The sequence below is a fragment of the Megachile rotundata genome, chromosome 4 (genome assembly GCF_050947335.1).
Source record: "Megachile rotundata isolate GNS110a chromosome 4, iyMegRotu1, whole genome shotgun sequence".
Taxonomy (NCBI): Eukaryota; Metazoa; Arthropoda; class Insecta; order Hymenoptera; family Megachilidae; genus Megachile; species Megachile rotundata.
The window spans coordinates 3,639,026-3,658,020 of NC_134986.1; the positions used below are offsets into that span (position 1 = coordinate 3,639,026).

An 18,995-nucleotide genomic window follows, 5' to 3' on the forward strand; every position below is an offset into this window, starting at 1 on the left:
AATTTCCAGGAATTTTATTATCGCGAAGTAAACTTTGTCCATTATAATCAGCGCTGTAATTTTTCTTTGATTACTCAAATTCTAAATACAAAATTAAAAATAACAGGAAATAAAATACATACTTGTTGCAAGAATGATATTTAATTGTTTCTTCTTCGTTGTCAATCTCAAATAATAGTTTACGTGTTTTTGTTGTTTCAAATTCAGTCAAATGTTGTATGATTTAGATTGCATTGATGGACTTTAAGTTAAGGTGTATATATTATATCGTATGTTTCTGTTGGTTTTTTATGTTTCTTATTATAAGCAATGTTATTGTTACGTTCAATATCAAATTATTACGGAACATACTTGAAATATTATTTATACCCAATTGATCCAGTTGCTCTCCCTAGTTTAATACTATTATTTGAAGTATTCACTTTGAAAGTTCTCATAGGAAAGAAAATTATAATAAGTAAATGTCATGGATATATCAATTCGGAGGAAACTTTGTCAGTGTATAGTAATAATAGTATATTACTAACATTTACTTTTTCCTTTAAATATAATAAAATCTTGACATTGACTACTATTTTAAAAATATTAGGATACCTGCAACTGTTGTTGATTATGTTATTGAATTTTATTTTTTATTGTTTTATATTATTCTAAGAACATCTTTGTTGCTAATACTTTATAGATTTATCAAATACTAACATGGACAGTTTTCAGTGCTCAAACTTTGGAAATACTTATGGATGACAATGTAAGTATTTATCACATTTAAAACATACTATATTTATCCAAACTTTTAAGTAATAAATTTTTATGAAATTTCAAATGCTAGAGAAGTAAATGCAAAGTTTAATATAAAGAAAAGAACAAGAATAGGATTAACATATTTGATTTCAGCAACAGATCAAAAATACTTTACTGTAAAGGTGCATAGAAATATGGAAAATGAATACAAAAAAAGAGGAAAATTATGTGGGTAAGAATGAATTCTAAAACTGAAACAGATCCATAATTTGCAAATGTAATTCGTGGAAAATTGAAAATACTTATTTTCCTTTACTATCGTCCTCATTTTCGATATAACGTAACGATATCAAGTGCGTGGAAAACCGCAACATCCACGTACTTACATTAACATATGTTAGCCAGGCTAATTAACGATGCATGCCAAGACGATAAGATAATAGTTCTCTAATGCTTCCTCTCTATCGTTTGTAAAGTCGAGATTTATGACGGATACTTTTTTTCCATTTATAAACCTTGTATATTGATTATTAATTACTATAAAAATATGTGTAGGTTTTATATTTTGCTCGTATAGAAGTTATACCATATTTTTAACGAAAATTCTTGTTAAAAGAAAAAGGAGCAGATATGCTGTAAAATTTGAGACTTATATGGTAGCAAATATAACTTGTAAAATTTGAGGATTTTTGATCCATTTAATTTGGAGATATGTACATATATGTACAACTAAACCCAACATCAACATATTTATGTCCATCAAATTGTACTCTGTAGTCTAAACTTTCAAATGTTTGAAAATGTAAATTCTCTAAATGCATGCATGATCTATAATACCAAGTTTGAACCACTTGAATCGTTCAATCTGAAATTATAAGCTTAAAAATAGATCAATATACTTGAACACATATTGATATGTGTTAAATTATATTTTTATTTTTACATTTCTGAATATTTCATTAAATTTTACCAGTTGTTATTCTGTTATAATCAATATTAAAATTATAAAAAATTGTTTAAAAGTTTAATGATCCAACTGTATCTTTTTCCTACTTCTTACTACTTAAAAATATGAGCTTCGATTTGTTAAAAATATTTTTGTTAGCGTAATTGGATAGGAATTAAAATAGACCACATTATGTTAAATAGATACTACCCCTTTTTAACCCTGTTTGCCTTGAAAGTTATTAAAATAGTTAAGGAATATTTATTAGCCTCTAAAGTCTTGTCTTATTATCAATAAAATTGGATACGTATCCTATTTAACTATTCTTATTAAATACACGAAATTATGAATGAAAATTTATTTTAGTAGAATGATACTCAAGGAGGTAGCAGTAGCGGAAAAAATTTGTAAGTTTGAAAGATGGAAAACTTTCTAAATTTGGTTGGATCTGATTATTTCAATTTGTTAAATTCGAGAAAATTTTAGTTTTAAAGTCCTAAAATTGTAAAATGTCTAATCTTCAAAATATAAAAATCTCTAGATTTCAAAATAAACAAGAATTTCTAATTTAACAATTTTTTAAAGTTAGAAATTTGGAAAGTTATTAATTTCAAAATTTCTAAAATTCAGAATTTGAAAGTTTAGAATTTTGAAAATTTGGAAGTTGGTAAATTTGAAAATTTCTCAATTAAACTAATTAAATTAAATTAATAAAACTAGAAAATTTGCATTCAACGTCGTTATTTATTATCATAAGAATACAGTTTTTTCTTATTTTTTATTTTGAAAACTGAAAAAATGGATGTATAATTCTCGTCTCTACAATTGTCATAATAAAAGTTTTTCGGCAGAAGTTAAGGCTAAAACAAGCATGGATTTCGAAAACCGGTTTTCGAATTCCGTTACTTCCAAAATACGATCAATTCAATTTTGGAATTTATACTTAAAGCAGAAAACAAATATTAATACTTACAAATTTTATATAACTATTATTCGATGCTGATTAAACAAATGAGAAAAACTAAAATAATACAAATACGGACAAGTTTCCAGTTCATTTAATATTTATTGGGCTATAAAAATATAACGAAGTAAAATATACCTACTTTATACAAAATCAAATAAATAAGAAAAACTAAAATAATTCTGTGAAACAACAAAAGAAAATATACTTACTCCACACAAAAATAAATAACAGAAAAAGACAAAAGCACTTAAAATCCGTATAAAATATAAATTGTAAATTTCCATAATGTGTATAATTATATATATAAATACAATTTATAAGTATTAATCATAAATTTATATTTTTTTTAGTATTTTTCTGTAATAGTATTTTTGCATACTATTGCACTTATTGTATATTGTACTATTATAGTACTATTTTGCGTACTTGAAAAATATTACCTTTTAATTTCACAACAAGGCGATTTCAAATAAAAAATATTAATGCTTTTAATCAAATACTAAGGGGTATTATTTCAGTAAAAATTAATTTATAGTAAAATATTTCAGAATACAAGATGTGGATAATATATGTAATAGTGATAATATATTTTTTTAAAGTTAAAATAGTTAATTAAAAATTATTTATTGTTTGAATACATGAAAAATGAATTAATTAGGTAAATAATCTTTATTTAAATAATCTTTGCATCTCAATTCAAAATAATCTTTTTTATATCTTAATTCAAAACAGTCTTCTTACATCCAGTATTCAAAATAGACTTTTTAAATTTAAATACACGTTTCCGAATTTTACAAATATATCCAAAAATATTAGTTTCTGAAATTGGACAAATTCCTGATACAACACTGTTCGTTCTCACGAATTCGGATACTTTACTATTACATTTCTGATTTTAATAGTATTAAATGAATCCGTATAAAAACATTGAAGCTGTTCCACGTGCTGCTGATTGTAGGTGGGGGATTTTGCGGTTAGCTTAAAGGAAGCTGCATCTCGTATAAAAAGCCAGTAAGACTCAGTGTCAGTACAGTGAGAGTGTAAGTTCATCGTCAATTGTCATCGGTTCGTGCAATCGCATATCTTCAATTCCAAATCGCTTCATCATTTTCAGTGAATCGAGTTCATCTAAAATTTCGTTTTAACGACAGCATGTAAGTTGTCAATATCATCAATGACTTATAGCCTCAATATGTTGACAATAGCATTTACTGTCTTATACACGTTGTTAACATGAATAAAAAATCTTTTTTTCACGCGAATAAATTATTTTACAGAAATTCTTATTGGTGTGAAAGAAACCTGTTGAAGTTGACAAATGTGAGTATAATAGATTTATTTAATTTATTTTCGCAAAAATGAGGGTTTGAAAAGGAATTCATAAATTATTCCCAATTTTGTTATAGTGTGTTTTGTTATGCAAGGCACAACATTTTTTAATTGAAACAAAACAGTAATAAAAGTATTTAAATTTTAAAAAATTAGTTTATATTATAAAATAAAATTGCTGTTAACAATATAGCAATTTTATTGATTTGAATATTTTTAAGAATTGTTTTCTTTTTTATTATTCAATAATTAATAAAAATAGTTTATTATTTAGTACATTATTCGATAAAATATTATAAAGAAATAAACTATAAATCTTCAGAGACTACAGAACACAAATTCAGATATTCTATAAAATCTAATAATAATATTTAAATAATTTCAGTTGTAAATAGTCAGTATAATTGATTAAAACTTCTTTGACTGCCAGTATCGATGAGCAAAATTTTATTCCGATTACCATTATCGATAACGAAAATGGTATTTTAATTCTATACCGATAACTGGTATCAATAATAGAAATTTTGTTTCGATTATGTTCCGCCATTGTTAATTCTCAACATTTTAACATTTGCATTTAACATTTAACATTTTTTAACATTTTTAACATTGCATTAATAGTAATTGTTAATCACCTAAAATAAATGATAAAATTTATATATTTAGAAAAAAAATTTTGAAAATAGTACAGATCAATCTTTTTATTCAACAGTTAGATACGTCTGTTAATTAATAAGTAAAATCTGAATTCTGTCTTACAAAGTACGTAAATTATGGACGTAACCAAAACAGAACTCTCGTCATCGATATTGGTTTAGATAACCAAAATAGAACACGTATATAATGGCTTGTAACAGATACATAATGGTTACACGTAACCAAAAATAATTTTCTTCATCAATAACTGTTATTCGTAACCAAAACAATTATAACTAAAACAAGTTACTTATTCATGTATTTTAACCTCATAATTTTCTGATAAACTTTTATAAAATTTCAAGCTGATCACCTTTTTTGTCATTAAATTACACTCGATAATCTTCAAACCCTTTTTTAAATAATTGATATTTTTGGTATATTTCAGACTTTTATATGATTCATTTCTTCAAAGACCTTTTATATATTTCCTTTCCTTAAATTCACCCTTGCTGACTAAACGATGTTTGCATCTAAAATCGTATGTATACAAAAAAGAAAAAAAGAAGAAGTATCTCAGAAACCTGGAAATATAATTTTCTTACGCAATTAACAACCATGCAAATGAGAAACTCAGAATACCGGTTTCACGTTTATTATCGAAAATCCTAATCGTTAAGTATCGTTGGACACGGCTGAAATATTCTTTATTTGTCTAAAATATCTCGTAAAACTCATGCAGCACGGCAAGTTGTGTAATACTTTTCGAAACCCGGCTTTTCGTCGAAGAATTTGGTGAATCATTAGAGAGTTGTCGATACCATTCAAGGGTGTTACACACCCGTTGCAATGCAGCTCACGTTCCGAGATGTATCCCGGATATTTACGCAACGAATCGATGAATCAAAGGTAAATTCCTGCCATGCAACTGAAAGTACGACAGGTATTTGGATAGAACCTGTCACCGGACATGAGCCTTCGAGATCGTTGTTACGTAGTGTTGGAAAGTTGCGATAAAAAGAAACGACGTCGCAAGAGTTTAGCGCTGGCTTATAGGGGTTGAACCCTTTGGTTGCAATGATCACTTCCGAACAAGTCACAACAAATTCTATCAATCCGTATTTGATTTATGGAATTGGCCAATCATTAACATGATTTTTTCGTAAATCTCGAAAACTATCGCATGTGATAACACATTACTCAATAAGTCTCCGGTCTAACTAAGAAAACCAAAATTTTTTTTAGAAATTCCACTTTAATCATCAATATACTTTCCTTCCAGTATGGTACATTGATTCCAATGCTCCTCTAACTTTTCAATTCCCTCTATATTAAATGATTTGTCTTTGCCCCCAAAATAAGCTTCAGTTTCCGCAATCACTTCTTCATTTGAGCCAAATTTCTTTCCCTGGAGCATTTTTTTCATATCTGCAAAGTGCCAGTAGTCGCTGGGGTCCAAATCTGGGGAGCACGGTGTGTGGGGAAACAATTCAAAACGTAATTCACTCAATTGAACCATCGTGTTCATCGACTTGTGACACGGTTCATTGCCTTCGTGAAACAGCAAACACGGCACCCACTTTGAAAGCAATTTGCACATGCCCAAATTTTCATGCAAAATTGTGAAGACACTACCTTCTGATATCTTCAAGGCATCAGCTATCTCGCACAACTTATGTTTACGGCCCTTTAAAACTATTTTGTGGACATTTTTTATGTTTTCCGGAACGACTGCTGATTTTGGGCAACCAGAGCGTTCAGCATCATCGGCGCTTGTATGATCGCGTTTAAATTCAGCATGCCAGTCAATGATAGTTGATTTCCCTGGTGCAGAGTCCCTATAATGCTTATGAAGTCATTTTTTGACTTCAACAGTATTTTTTCCGATTAAAAAACAGTGTTTAATCAACACACGAAATTCCTTTCTATCCATTGTCTTCAAAATTACGAAACTGGGGGTACTAAAATGACTGTAACTTCTATACTATTGGTCAGAATACCCTGAAATTTTGACACGTACTGTTTGAAGGTTAGTATTATTCGAAAATAACGTGGGTCTGTCACCAGTGTCGCCATATATGTGTCAGACCGGGGACTTATTGAGTGACGTGTTATTTTTATTACAATATAAGCGAAATTTCTCCATTTAGTATGTTTGCTTCCTTGTTTTGTTTCACTATATCCCCTTTTACATATATTTCAGCTAAGAGTACTTATTTGCAGTAAAGAGTACTTGCCCCATTGAACATGAAATAAAGTTTCAAAGTTTATTTCTTCAAGTTACGCTCTTACCACATTTTCGGGGAAAGTGCAGAGTAGTTGACATTTTAAACAATTTCCTTTCAAAATCAAAATGTACAAGGAAAATTAAGGTCCTAGTTAATATTAATTAAATAGTAGTAATTGTGCAAAGCGTTCGGTATCGACAGCGTTAAGTATTTACAATACATAGCAGACTGAAAATACTTATGTTTAAATACCAACTTTACCAAAACCAGTCTGCACTTACCCCACTTCACCTTATTTTATGTACCTCTTCTCCACACATTTTACTAATTAATCTCGTTTATAGTTCCAAAATGTCGGAGCCACTCGTCGTCGAATCGGTGCACATGTACGAAAAGGAGAATGCCAAACTTCATCATACGTTCAACTACGAATTGGTACATTTAGACCCACCGACAGCAGTTCTGAGAAGGGGCCAAACTTTTAATCTTGCTGTGAGATTCAACCGAGAATACGTGGACGAGACTGATATCGTCAGATTGCTGTTCAGTTTTGGACCAAATCCAAACGTTTTGAGGGGTACCAGAGGAGTGAACACCATAACCAACAGGGATAGCTATTTAGCTGATTTGGAGGCATGGGGTGTACGAATGATTGGTATACATGGAACGGATTTGTCCGTGGAAGTGAGAAGTCCCATCGATAGTCCTGTTGGTTTGTGGCAGTTGAACGTGGAGACCACCATCCTGGGCAGTAAGGCGGCTCCGAACACCTTCAATTATGAAAAGGATATTTATCTGCTGTTTAACCCGTGGCTGAAAGGTTCGTATCTTTATAAAGAACTTTATTTCTAATTAGAAGAATTAAGGAATCCAGGAAGTAAAAGTGGAAGGTTGTAAACGAGGTTTTTTTGATGTAAAGGAAATTTGAAGTTGATGATTTGGAATTCAAATGTGATAAACGGATTCCGTGTACAGTTCCTATGGAAATGAGGTTATATTTAATTACTGAGGTATAACGAAGATATACAATTTTTTAGCTAATTTCGTTTTTTGGTTTAAGAGTTATCAAATATATGACAAATTATGTTATAGCACTTTATATCTATGCAATGTATTACAACTATATTTTTCATAATGAGTGATAATGTTAGAAAACAACTTTATTCTGAATTCCAATATTAATTTACGATATTGTTATTATTGTAGTGAGTTTTGTTAAGAATTTTAGAATTTGATGATTTAGAGATTTGGAGATCTGAGAATTTGGAAATTTAGGAATGTGCAAATTTCGGAATTTGGGGATTTTGGAAAATAGAAATTCAGGAATTTCAGGATTTAGGGATTTGGGGATTTGGGAATTTGAGGATTTGAGGATTTGGGGATTTGGGGATTTGAGGATTTGGGGATTTGGGGATTTGGGGATTTAGGGATTTGGGGATTTGGGGGTTTGGGGATTTGGGGGTTTGGCAATTTAAGAATTTGACAATTTAGGAATTTGAGGATTCAGAAATTTGGAGATTCGAGACTTTGACAATGCGGCATTTAGCAATTTTGGTATTTGCAAATTTGAGAATTCATAAATTTAGGAGTTAGAATCATAACAATTCGGAAAAAGAGGAACTTGAGAATTTTGAAATATGAAACTTTTGTATTTTGGAAAATTATAAATTTAAAAAATTGGAAATCTGTGTAGTTAGAGTTTCGGAAATGTGAAAATATCAAAATTCTGTCATTTTGAAATTCTGTCACTTTCAAATTTGTTTTTTTTTTCAAAATAAGGAAATTTGCGAATTTGATCATTTTAAGATTTGAACTTCTGGAAAATTAAAAATTATGGAAATTATTTATTTGTTCTAATAAATAATAGAATAATTAAGAACACTATCCTCCATTTTATAGTAACCATTAAAATATAAAATATACAATCCATACAATTTACAAATAATAAAAATAATTTGTAAAACACTCACAAATTCTATTTTAATAATTATGTAGTTATCTTATTAGTACATTATCGTTACAATTGTAATTGTTTTATTTTTAGAGGATGTAGTATTCATGGAAGAGGAACAACTTTTGGACGAATACGTTCTAAACGACGTTGGAAAGATATGGGTTGGCCCATGGGGAAGTTCTCGAGGCAGAGAATGGGTTTTCGGTCAATTCGATGCATGTGTACTTCCTGCTTGTCAATTGTTGCTAGAAAGATCTGGCATTAAAGCAACTTCCAGAGGAGATCCTATTAGGATGTGCCGAGCTATTTCGAGAATCGTAAGACATTTTTATGCTTTTCTTTAGTATCTTTGCTTTCATAATTTCTGAACCTATTCTTGGTTGCATATAACATTTTACAAATATTTCTTTTGTAAAGGAAAAATTACTTTGAACCTCTTGTTCTTCGTTATTTAATCTTCTATAAACAATTAATACAGAACTTACTGGCGTATAATACACTTTTACTTTGAAAAAATCGAGTTCAGAAATAAACCGACAGTAAAACGTCAATTAATATTCACATTCATTCGTTACTTCAACGAAATAATTTCAATGATACGGATTTCAAAAAAACCAATGGGAATAATTTTGTCACTTAGATTGTGCAGATCATTTTCGCTTATATCGAGACTTGACTGCATTTTCTAATTAAAAATTTAGTGCAACAACGTGCTAATAGCTTGTTTGTTTATTTGTTTATTAACTATACTAGTGGAACGCCCGGTACTATGCACGAGCAATTAATCAGTTAAAATATAAATTTGATTTTGACCCTTGCGCAGTAAATTTTTACAAAGATAGTAATCAAAGAAAAACTAGTCGAAGCACCCACAATGATGACGTAAATAGTTTTTATGTATCCCTTAAAAAGTGTCCTTTAATAAAGGTTTTACTGTACTATCATTGTAAGAGTACACATATAATATTTTTCTGTAATATGATTCAACATACAATATGTTACATATTATAGTATGTTATATTTCTTTATATGTTATATATTGTACTATGTAACATATTATATGTTGAATCAAACATATAATATGTTTCTGCGTTATAATATAATAAAACCACCCCATATTCCAATGGAAAAAGTTTTTGTCAATCGATAGATATAGGATTAATTCTTTCAGGTGAATTCGAATGACGACAGAGGTGTCATAACCGGACGTTGGGACGGCGAATATGGCGACGGTACCGCACCCGCCGCGTGGACCGGAAGCGTGCCAATTCTAGAACAATTCTTAGAAACCGGCGAGTCAGTGAAATACGGACAATGCTGGGTATTCGCTGGTACTGTGACCACCATATGTCGAGCTCTCGGAATACCATCGAGAGTGGTGTCAAATTTGGTATCAGCTCACGACGCGAACGCCTCGCTTTCCGTCGATCGTTATTACGACAGAAACAACGAGGAGCTCGAATACGACCCTAATAATTTTGACGGTGAAGACTCAATCTGGAACTATCATGTGTGGAACGATGTGTGGATGGCCAGGCCGGATTTGCCGAAAGGATACGGAGGATGGCAGGCCATTGATGCTACTCCTCAGGAACCTTCCGAGGGTGTTTATCAGTGTGGACCAGCTTCCGTTGAAGCAATTAGACAGGGAGCTGTTGGTTATAATTATGACGTAACTTTTATGATAGCTTCGGTGAATGCTGATCTAATGAGATGGAAGGAGGATCCAGAAAGTGAACTGGGATATTCCAAAATCGATTGCAATAAATATCAGTAAGTATTTGAGATAATAGGGTGGCCTTTATGGGTGGATATAATGTTATTAAGGGGTATTATTTCAGTAAAAATTAATTTATAGTAAAATATTTCAAAATACAAGATCTGGATGAGAAAAGTACTTTACAACAAATAATAGTGATAATATATTTTTTTTAAGTTAAAATAGTTAATTAAAAATTATTTATTGTTTGAATATATGAAGAATGAATTTATTAAATAAATAATGATATATGAGGATTTAAAGAAGCTATAATGAAATTATGAGAAAATATAATAGGTATAACAAAATATTAATGAAAGTAACAGGACTATGATTAAATTTGTAGAGTTATGGTTGAAGATATAATTCTTCAAGAAAAATCTTTTTTTAGTTTTAAAATTGAAATTATTCTGCTAGTAAAATAAAATAATATTATTTAAATTAAAGGTTGGTCCAATAATATTAATCAAAATTTTTAGCAGAATTTGTAAATCATAAAACTTCTATTGAGGATAATACATTGTATTAATACATCATTCGTAACATAACTAAAAAAATTGGTATTTTATAAGAAAATTTAATAGTATGAAATTAGACCAAATACATTTAGTTAAAGTTTGAAAACGATAAGTAAATTTTAAAAATTAATTATAGTAATTAGATGAAAAACAGAAAATTAAACTTGCAATTCTATATATGACAAAAAATTAATCTAGATTCATTATAAAGGATATTTGTATTAATTATTCAACTTATGAAATGATATCCAATAGAAAATCTTAAAGAAGTTGTCGAAATAGATATTAATACAAAAAAGTTTACATATAAAATACAGAATAATTGTAGTATTCACAATTAGATAATTTATTTTAATAAAAAAAAGTAGGATAAATTAATTATTTTTACGTTCATGATTCTTGGATATTCGCTACTGAGTTCTGATGGTAATTCTGGCCTTGGGAATTTCTAAAGACGCTACCGTGTATTATTCAATTTGCATAAAACGAACATAATCAAAATATTTATGCAAAAACTGAAAGATTCCGCCATTTTAAATTACATGATTGTCCACTTGTTGGAAACTCTTGATTTATGATTGGATTGTTAAATCATCGTCAGTGATAGACAGATCGAGTACTTGTCGAAGAGATCAATTAATACAATGCATTCAACGTTGGAGTGTCGGAGACACGGGGACATTTGAAATTTTTAAAATTTTGAGATTTAGAAATTTTGTAATTTAATAATTTGATAATTTCGTGATGTGATTACTTGATCACTAATAATTGATTACTAAGAAGTGAGTACTAATAATTTGTATTGTAAAAATTTGGAAATTTAACAATTTTGGCATTTAGGAAATTGAGAATATAAACAAATTAGAAATTTACAAAATTTGGCAATATAGCAGTATTGGAATTTGGAAAATTGAAAGTGCAGATCAATTGCAAATTTAGAAACTTGAGAATTTAAAAATTTGAGATTTTAGAATTGAAGAACTTGGGAATTTATAAAACTGGAAATTTGTCAATTTGAACATTTTTTCAAAATGACGAAAGAGAGTCTAAATTTCAACACTTTTAAATTGAAAGTTATGAACATTTGAAAAATTATGAACTTAGAAATCGAAGAATATGAAAAGTTGGAAATTTAGAAATTTAGAAATTTAACAATATACAAATCTAGGAATTAAAAAATTTATGTATTTTCAAGATTGGAGACTAAAAATTTCCTAAAACGTTAAAAATTTAGAAATTAAAGTATTTGGAAATTGAGAAACTTACGAATTTTTAAATTTATAAATTTACAAACTTAGAAATATTTGGTTTACAATTTACAAACTTGTAACATTTTTAACATCCATACTTCCAAATATAGAAATTTGCAACTATAGAAATTTCATATTTTTAAATATTAAAAATTGTCCACATCTTCAAAGCCATATTTATCCATTACTGTGTCAACTAATAACATATTTAATTCGTTTGTAAACAGCATCGGTCGTATGATTCTGACAAAAGCACCTTGGATTTACGATCCCAATGGCGACAGAGACAGAGAAGATATAACATCATTATATAAAGCGAAAGAAGGTAAATACGAATTGATTGAGTGTTTGTTCGAGCATGTAATATACTTGAACATGTAAAAAATTGTCGTCACATCTTAACCTCGTTCTTAACCACGTTTTTAATAATAATCTATCACACATGTTAATATTACTAACTACTATGTTATGTTAGAATTAAAATTAGATTTGTAGGAATATAAAATGAATAATTGAAAGATTCCCTAAAACCGGAGAGTGTACTTGCCCGTCAAGGGCTAACTCTAATTTACAAAAGTCTTTTGGCCATCTGGAAATTTGAGAATTTTAAGATTTAAGATTTAGAAATTTGGAGATTTGAGAACTTGAAAATTTTAAAATTAAAAAATTGTGAAATTCTCAAATACATATTTGTCTACATCCAACGGAAGTCCACGTTGTCCCATAAATATGTATACTATAGTAGGCAATATATACATTTTCCGTTTCTCCTTCTTTATTTGTTAAAGTAAAATCAAGTTTCCCTTTTTACATTATTCACATAATATAGATACGTAAAGATATAAGTTATCAAAATGTTTATCAGTATTCTTAATCATATTTTGTATTTATTTATTTGCAGATACTAACTCATTAATATACTTTTCACGACAACGGTTCATGAAATTAACTAATTTTGAGTTGCTTATAAATTACAATAACTGAAATTTTCAAAATATTTCTCTCGTTGAAATAAAGATTACGTCATTTTAATATCATAACTACTAAAAATAAAAATGCAGCATTGATTCGAACTGAAAGGCGATCAGTGTCATCACTGATTGAAGACAATTATACTTATGTGAACCTTTAAACTCGAACTTCCAGAGATTGAACGTTTTGAACTTTGACGATGACACTAGAGCTTTTCAATAAATCGAATTTCATAATCTCTAACTCTCAAACTCAAAATAAAGTTGCCTTAAATTTACCAAATTGCAGGTACTTTAAAACCAAAAATTATTTTTAATTTATCAAAATTTTATACTATATCATTTATTTTGAGGAAAAGTTTGTATAAGGTGAAATGGGGTAAGTGCAGACTGGTTTTTGTAAAGTTGGTATTTAAATGTAATTATTTTCAGTCTGCTATGTAAATACTTAACGCTGTCGATATCGAACGCTTTGCACAATTACTACTATTTAATTAATATTAACTAGGACCTTAATTTTCCTTGTACATTTTGATTTTGATAGGAAATTATTTAAAATGTCAACTACTCTGCACTTTCCCCGAAAATGAGGTAAGAACGTAACTTGAAATTAAATATTTTGAAACTTTATTTCATGTGCAATAGGGCAAGAGCAGAATCATTAACAAATCTGCTATAAAATGCTTTTTACTGCATTATGCAAGTACTCTATACTGCAAACAAGTACTCTTAGCTGAAATATAAAAGGGGATATAGTGAAAAAAAAACAAGGAAACAAACATACTAAATGGAGAAATTTCGCTCATATTGTAATAAAATAGCCTGTATGCGCACTTGCTCCGTTTACGAACTTACCCCACTTCACCTAATTTAAAAACTTGATGTAGAAATTACTCCACTTCTCATCATTCATAATTTCTTAAAATTAAATGCAGGTTGCTATACCCTGTTTTTAAAATTATTTAGTTCTACCCAATGAGTTGCATGCAACTACCATTAAAATTTATAAACTTATATCATCGTCAATCTACGAAACATGATACATCTCACGTTCAATTAAAAAGCACTTTGTAATTATTTAGCTACCTTAAACGATTGACTTCAAACAACTTGCTGTAATTAACTCTCGACGGACATTTTCATTACCAGTTGCTATTTATCATGTTTCCTTCAATATACGCGAACCACTGCTGAAGATGTAACTCCATAGTATCTCACATAAATTAAATCTTGATAGATTTTCTCATAATTAAGGAATCATTAACACATTGACAGCTATGATAGATATGGTTGATTTTCGTGAAATAATTTTTTAATCGGATGGTAAAATATAGTGTATTGTATTTGTAATTGACCCCCAAAGACACGTTTGACCCCCTTATCCAATTAATTTGGAGTAAAGACATTTTTGACCCCCTTATCCGGTTATACCCTTTCTAACAGGATTATACGAGCCAACCACCCTACCCTATATCTAAATTTACAATATTACAATACAATTTGTTTTATGTTTAGGAACTGAAGCCGAGCGTTTGACACTGTACAGAGCAGTTCGCAGTACGGAAGTGGCCAAAAGATTTTACTCTTTGCCTTCGCCAGGAAAAGAGGACGTGGAATTCGATCTCGTAGACCTGGAACGAGTGAATATCGGTCATCCATTTGCAGTAACCGTGAACATAAAGAACAAATCCAATGAACCAAGAACCATTCAAGCTGTTCTGTCTGCCGGTAGTGTTTACTATAACGGCGTCAAGGCGAACCTGGTCAAGAGAGCATCCGGTGACTTCGTACTTCAACCGAAAGCCAGTAAGTCTACTAAACTTCATTTTCAATCAACTCAATGAATCATGTGATTTATAGCAATAATTCTTGTGACGTTTACGCGATCGGTGCTGTATGAAATGTAAGGTTTATGGTGGAATGTTTGAAACGATGATCGATTGATGAAGGGTGAATTATAGTTTTTATAGGTGGGTTTAAGTATGAGGGTAGCATAAATGATTTATTCGTTTTGAAAAGGCTATATCTTCAAAAATATTACACGTACACACATGAAGGATATATGAAAAGAAGTACAAACTCAACAAGTTTATACACCCTCCACAAATGTTCAATATATGATCCTTTGGTGACACAACACACGTCCAGACGATAATCGAGCTCATTGTATAATATTGCAGCATAGTCTTGTTAATTTATTTTATAATCTTCATTTTATGATCCATGATAAACTACAAACTAGCACAACTTCAAAAATTACATCAGTCTTAGTTCTTATAAGGATTGGTCTTCATTTTCATACAGGATCATAAAAGCAGACATCATAAACGCAAGTTTAGATTAAAAACTAGACGCGACCCTGTCCCTAGGATCTCCTGAAGAATCATTTTAATAATAAACAGTCATTCATGCTTGATCTTTATTTGACCGTACTTTAAATTATAATTGAAATCGAACCTGCATTTTATTTACATATATAAATAAATCTCACTTGCTTCTTCTTCAACACTTATCATTTATTTTAGCCGAACAGCTGAAGCTCACGGTCACAGTGGACGATTATTTGGATAAGCTAGTAGAATATTGTATTATGAAACTATACTGCATTGCCACGGTCAAAGAAACTAGGCAAACATGGGCCGATGAGGATGACTTCCAGGTGCTGAAGCCAAACATTGCAATTAAGGTAAAAATTGAAATTAATAACGTTACTGTGTTAGTTTCAATAACAGTAGTTATTGTTCTATAACAATACTAGTTTACATTAGTTTCAATAATAGTACTAGCTATATACAACTGCAAGCTATTTATACACGTATAAATAATACATTAGATCTAATAATACATTAATAAATTATAAATTAGTTCTTATATAATTCTAATATACTATATTACTTTTTGTTGTAATTCGTCGATAAAGTGGTTAATTATCATTTATCCTGTCATATACAATATACTCGTACATATAGAAAGAATCACAGTTTTCAATGACTCGAAATATGTTATCAACGACATCATTCGGAACAATTTTCCCCTGCACATATGATCACCTTACCAAATATATATAATAGTACTGGCTTTAACTTTAGAGATAGTCCCAAAACAATGGAATGCCCTGTTTTAATGAATATAAACAAGAAAAATATAATTTTATACACAAAAGTTAAAAAATATAAAATAATACTTTTTTACATTCTACTTCATTTATGCGGAAGTTAAAGTAAGGACTTTTTAAGTTCATAACATCCACTCGTCAAACTATTAAACTATGTTTTGTGTCGTAAACAGAATTTGTCATAAATATTTTACAGATCCTATTTTCCGAAAATGAAATGATATATGACATAAATTTATTCTATGTTATTTATGTATTTTTTTAAATAGAATCGTTTTCTTCTTGGTTGTACCATTAATTCTTTTTTATTCTAATGGTTATACCATTACTTTTGAAACACCTTGTATTCAATATGTTATTTACAAAATGGTACTGATTTAATGCATCGCTGTTTGAACAAATTTTTAGATCGACGGTGAACCAGTGGTAGGAAGACCATCAACGATTTCGCTTCGCTTCAAAAATCCGTTGAAGAGAATGCTAACAGAGTGCAAATTCAATTATGCTGGACCAGGACTCTCGAGGAACAAAACGTTGATGTTCAGAGACGTCGAACCAGAAGAGGATGTGTATGTGGAACACCAGTTGGTTCCTCAGAAACCTGGACCACAGAAAATTATTGCTACTTTTACTTCGAAAGAACTCGTTGACATCACAGGCTCCGCTGCCATTGATGTCCTCGACGAGGACGAGTGAAGTCCTTAAATCTTACAATTTCTCTATCAACCGAAATCCTTCTCACATAATTTTTAAATCGTAACTCAAAGAAAAATAGTATTGATAAATTACATATTAGATATACTTAGAATAATATCACCAAACGAGTGCAATAAAATTTGTATTTAAATTAGTTGTAGTATACTTTAAATATCGCGAATGTTTTAAATGATGAGTTGACATTTCTTATTTTTACACGGAATGTAAAGCTTTAACAATCCATCGGTTTATATCGAGAATATTCTAGTTACTTGTAATTCTATGACTGCAAAAATTCAGCGTAAATACGAACATCTGTTTGGTCACAGTGGGCCATTTCCGGTGGATGACGAACGAATTAAAATTACGTTACTCAATGGCACGCTGTTCGAATGCAGAGGCAAAAGGATTACGTAGCTGGTTTTTAGACAAAGGTTGAGATCACACTTCAGAGGAGATAGGGATTACGTAATCGAAGAAAATAGCGAAGATGTAAAAATAGCTGGGAAACGAATTGCCTCTCATGTAGACTGTTTGTGAATAGATTTATGTTTATACGTGAAGTGAAGAACAATTAGGAATTTTTTCGTGCATTCACGTATGTCTAAGTTAACTTTTCACACCGAAAAAAGAAATGTTTTATGCTTTTCGACCGCGTGTCATTAATAGTTTAAATGAAATTTGCAGGAAAATGTGTTTAGAATTTAATTAAGTAAAAAATAATTGAAAACTAAAGAAAACTGTGAAAATCGCACTCGCCTGTTGTAATTTAAATATCAAAGTGATACATTACATATTCGTTACTCATGCAATACTGTGCGTTCGAATTTTAATACTAATTGTCCGATCACGCAATATAGCGTGCTCAATACTCAACGCCTACACGTTGCGGCGGACAGCAATTTACATCAAATTTACGTTATCAAACCACTGACTTTGATTTCATCATAAACATGCTATTCATACAACTTAATTAATATTTAATAAGTTTGTTATATACCACCGAAATTTATTGATTGATTTTAATGCATTCCGCATAAATTTGAATATTTTGTAAGTAAAAGTTACTAAAATATTAGATCTTTGAAAAAGTTACATATGCGAGAATATTTTTTTAATTGAAGATTTCACGTTCTTTTTTAAATATTATAAAAAATGTTTTTTATATCGTAATCGATATAATTGTAGGTTAATAAAGTTATTGTATTAATTTTCCATGATAAATTTCTGTTAATGAAATTGTTTGGAAGATTCGTGTTTTGAACGAGTTCGCGTTCATGTGAGTAAATCTACACATACTAGTGTGGTGGCCATATTTGAAGACATAAAGTCAATTTTATTTAGAAGAAACGTGCTTATTAATTGGTTGTATATGAAAAAAATGCAAGGAAAACAAATTGTAATTATTCCTTTGTATATTTGTACACGAAATTGCTTCAACCTTAATAAATAAAATAAATTATTTAATTCTTCTCAGTTTTAAATTATTTGTTTATTTACAGAACAACAGTTTTTTTAATTAATAGTATATTGACACTTTTGTTTAAATAAAAATTCAGTATAGGACTATTTATCAATACTAATAAGATCCATTTATTTAATAATAATTAAGTGAAGTTAAAAATGTTCATTAAGAGAAGAATTGCAATAGTAAATAAAACTGCAAATTAATTTTATTTTTGATATAATTAATAATAAGAAAATACTTGAAATTATTAACATCGTCTGTCAAAAAAGAAATTGTAATAATAATTAAAATTGAAAATGTATCTTATAATATTAACTATAATAAAAGAACACTGATATTTTCGATACAACTAATCGAAAATAAACTTTAAAAAAATTCTACAAACAAATACTATCTACATAAGCATATAACAACAAA

The 18,995-nt window shown here is 29.4% G+C and overlaps 1 protein-coding gene across 3 annotated transcripts; it reads left to right on the forward strand.

Moving 5' to 3' along the window:
• Positions 1 to 725: 725 nt before the first annotated feature.
• Positions 726 to 18,582, forward strand: LOC100883156 (hemocyte protein-glutamine gamma-glutamyltransferase-like). 3 transcript variants are annotated; one of them, XM_012294428.2, is made up of 9 exons: positions 3,437 to 3,808; positions 3,932 to 3,974; positions 7,192 to 7,667; positions 8,892 to 9,118; positions 9,973 to 10,574; positions 12,556 to 12,653; positions 14,815 to 15,105; positions 15,825 to 15,985; positions 16,823 to 18,582. In XM_012294428.2, exons 3-9 carry the CDS (start codon positions 7,199 to 7,201, stop codon positions 17,108 to 17,110), a joined length of 2,136 nt encoding a protein of 711 aa, XP_012149818.2. In that variant the 5' UTR covers positions 3,437 to 3,808; positions 3,932 to 3,974; positions 7,192 to 7,198; the 3' UTR covers positions 17,111 to 18,582. The 3 variants fall into 3 exon arrangements, with proteins under 3 accessions (XP_012149817.2, XP_012149818.2, XP_003707216.3); XM_012294427.2 differs by lacking the exons at positions 3,437 to 3,808; positions 3,932 to 3,974 and adding an exon at positions 726 to 748; XM_003707168.3 differs by lacking the exons at positions 3,437 to 3,808; positions 3,932 to 3,974 and adding an exon at positions 5,002 to 5,528.
• The last annotated feature ends 413 nt before the right edge of the window (positions 18,583 to 18,995 follow it).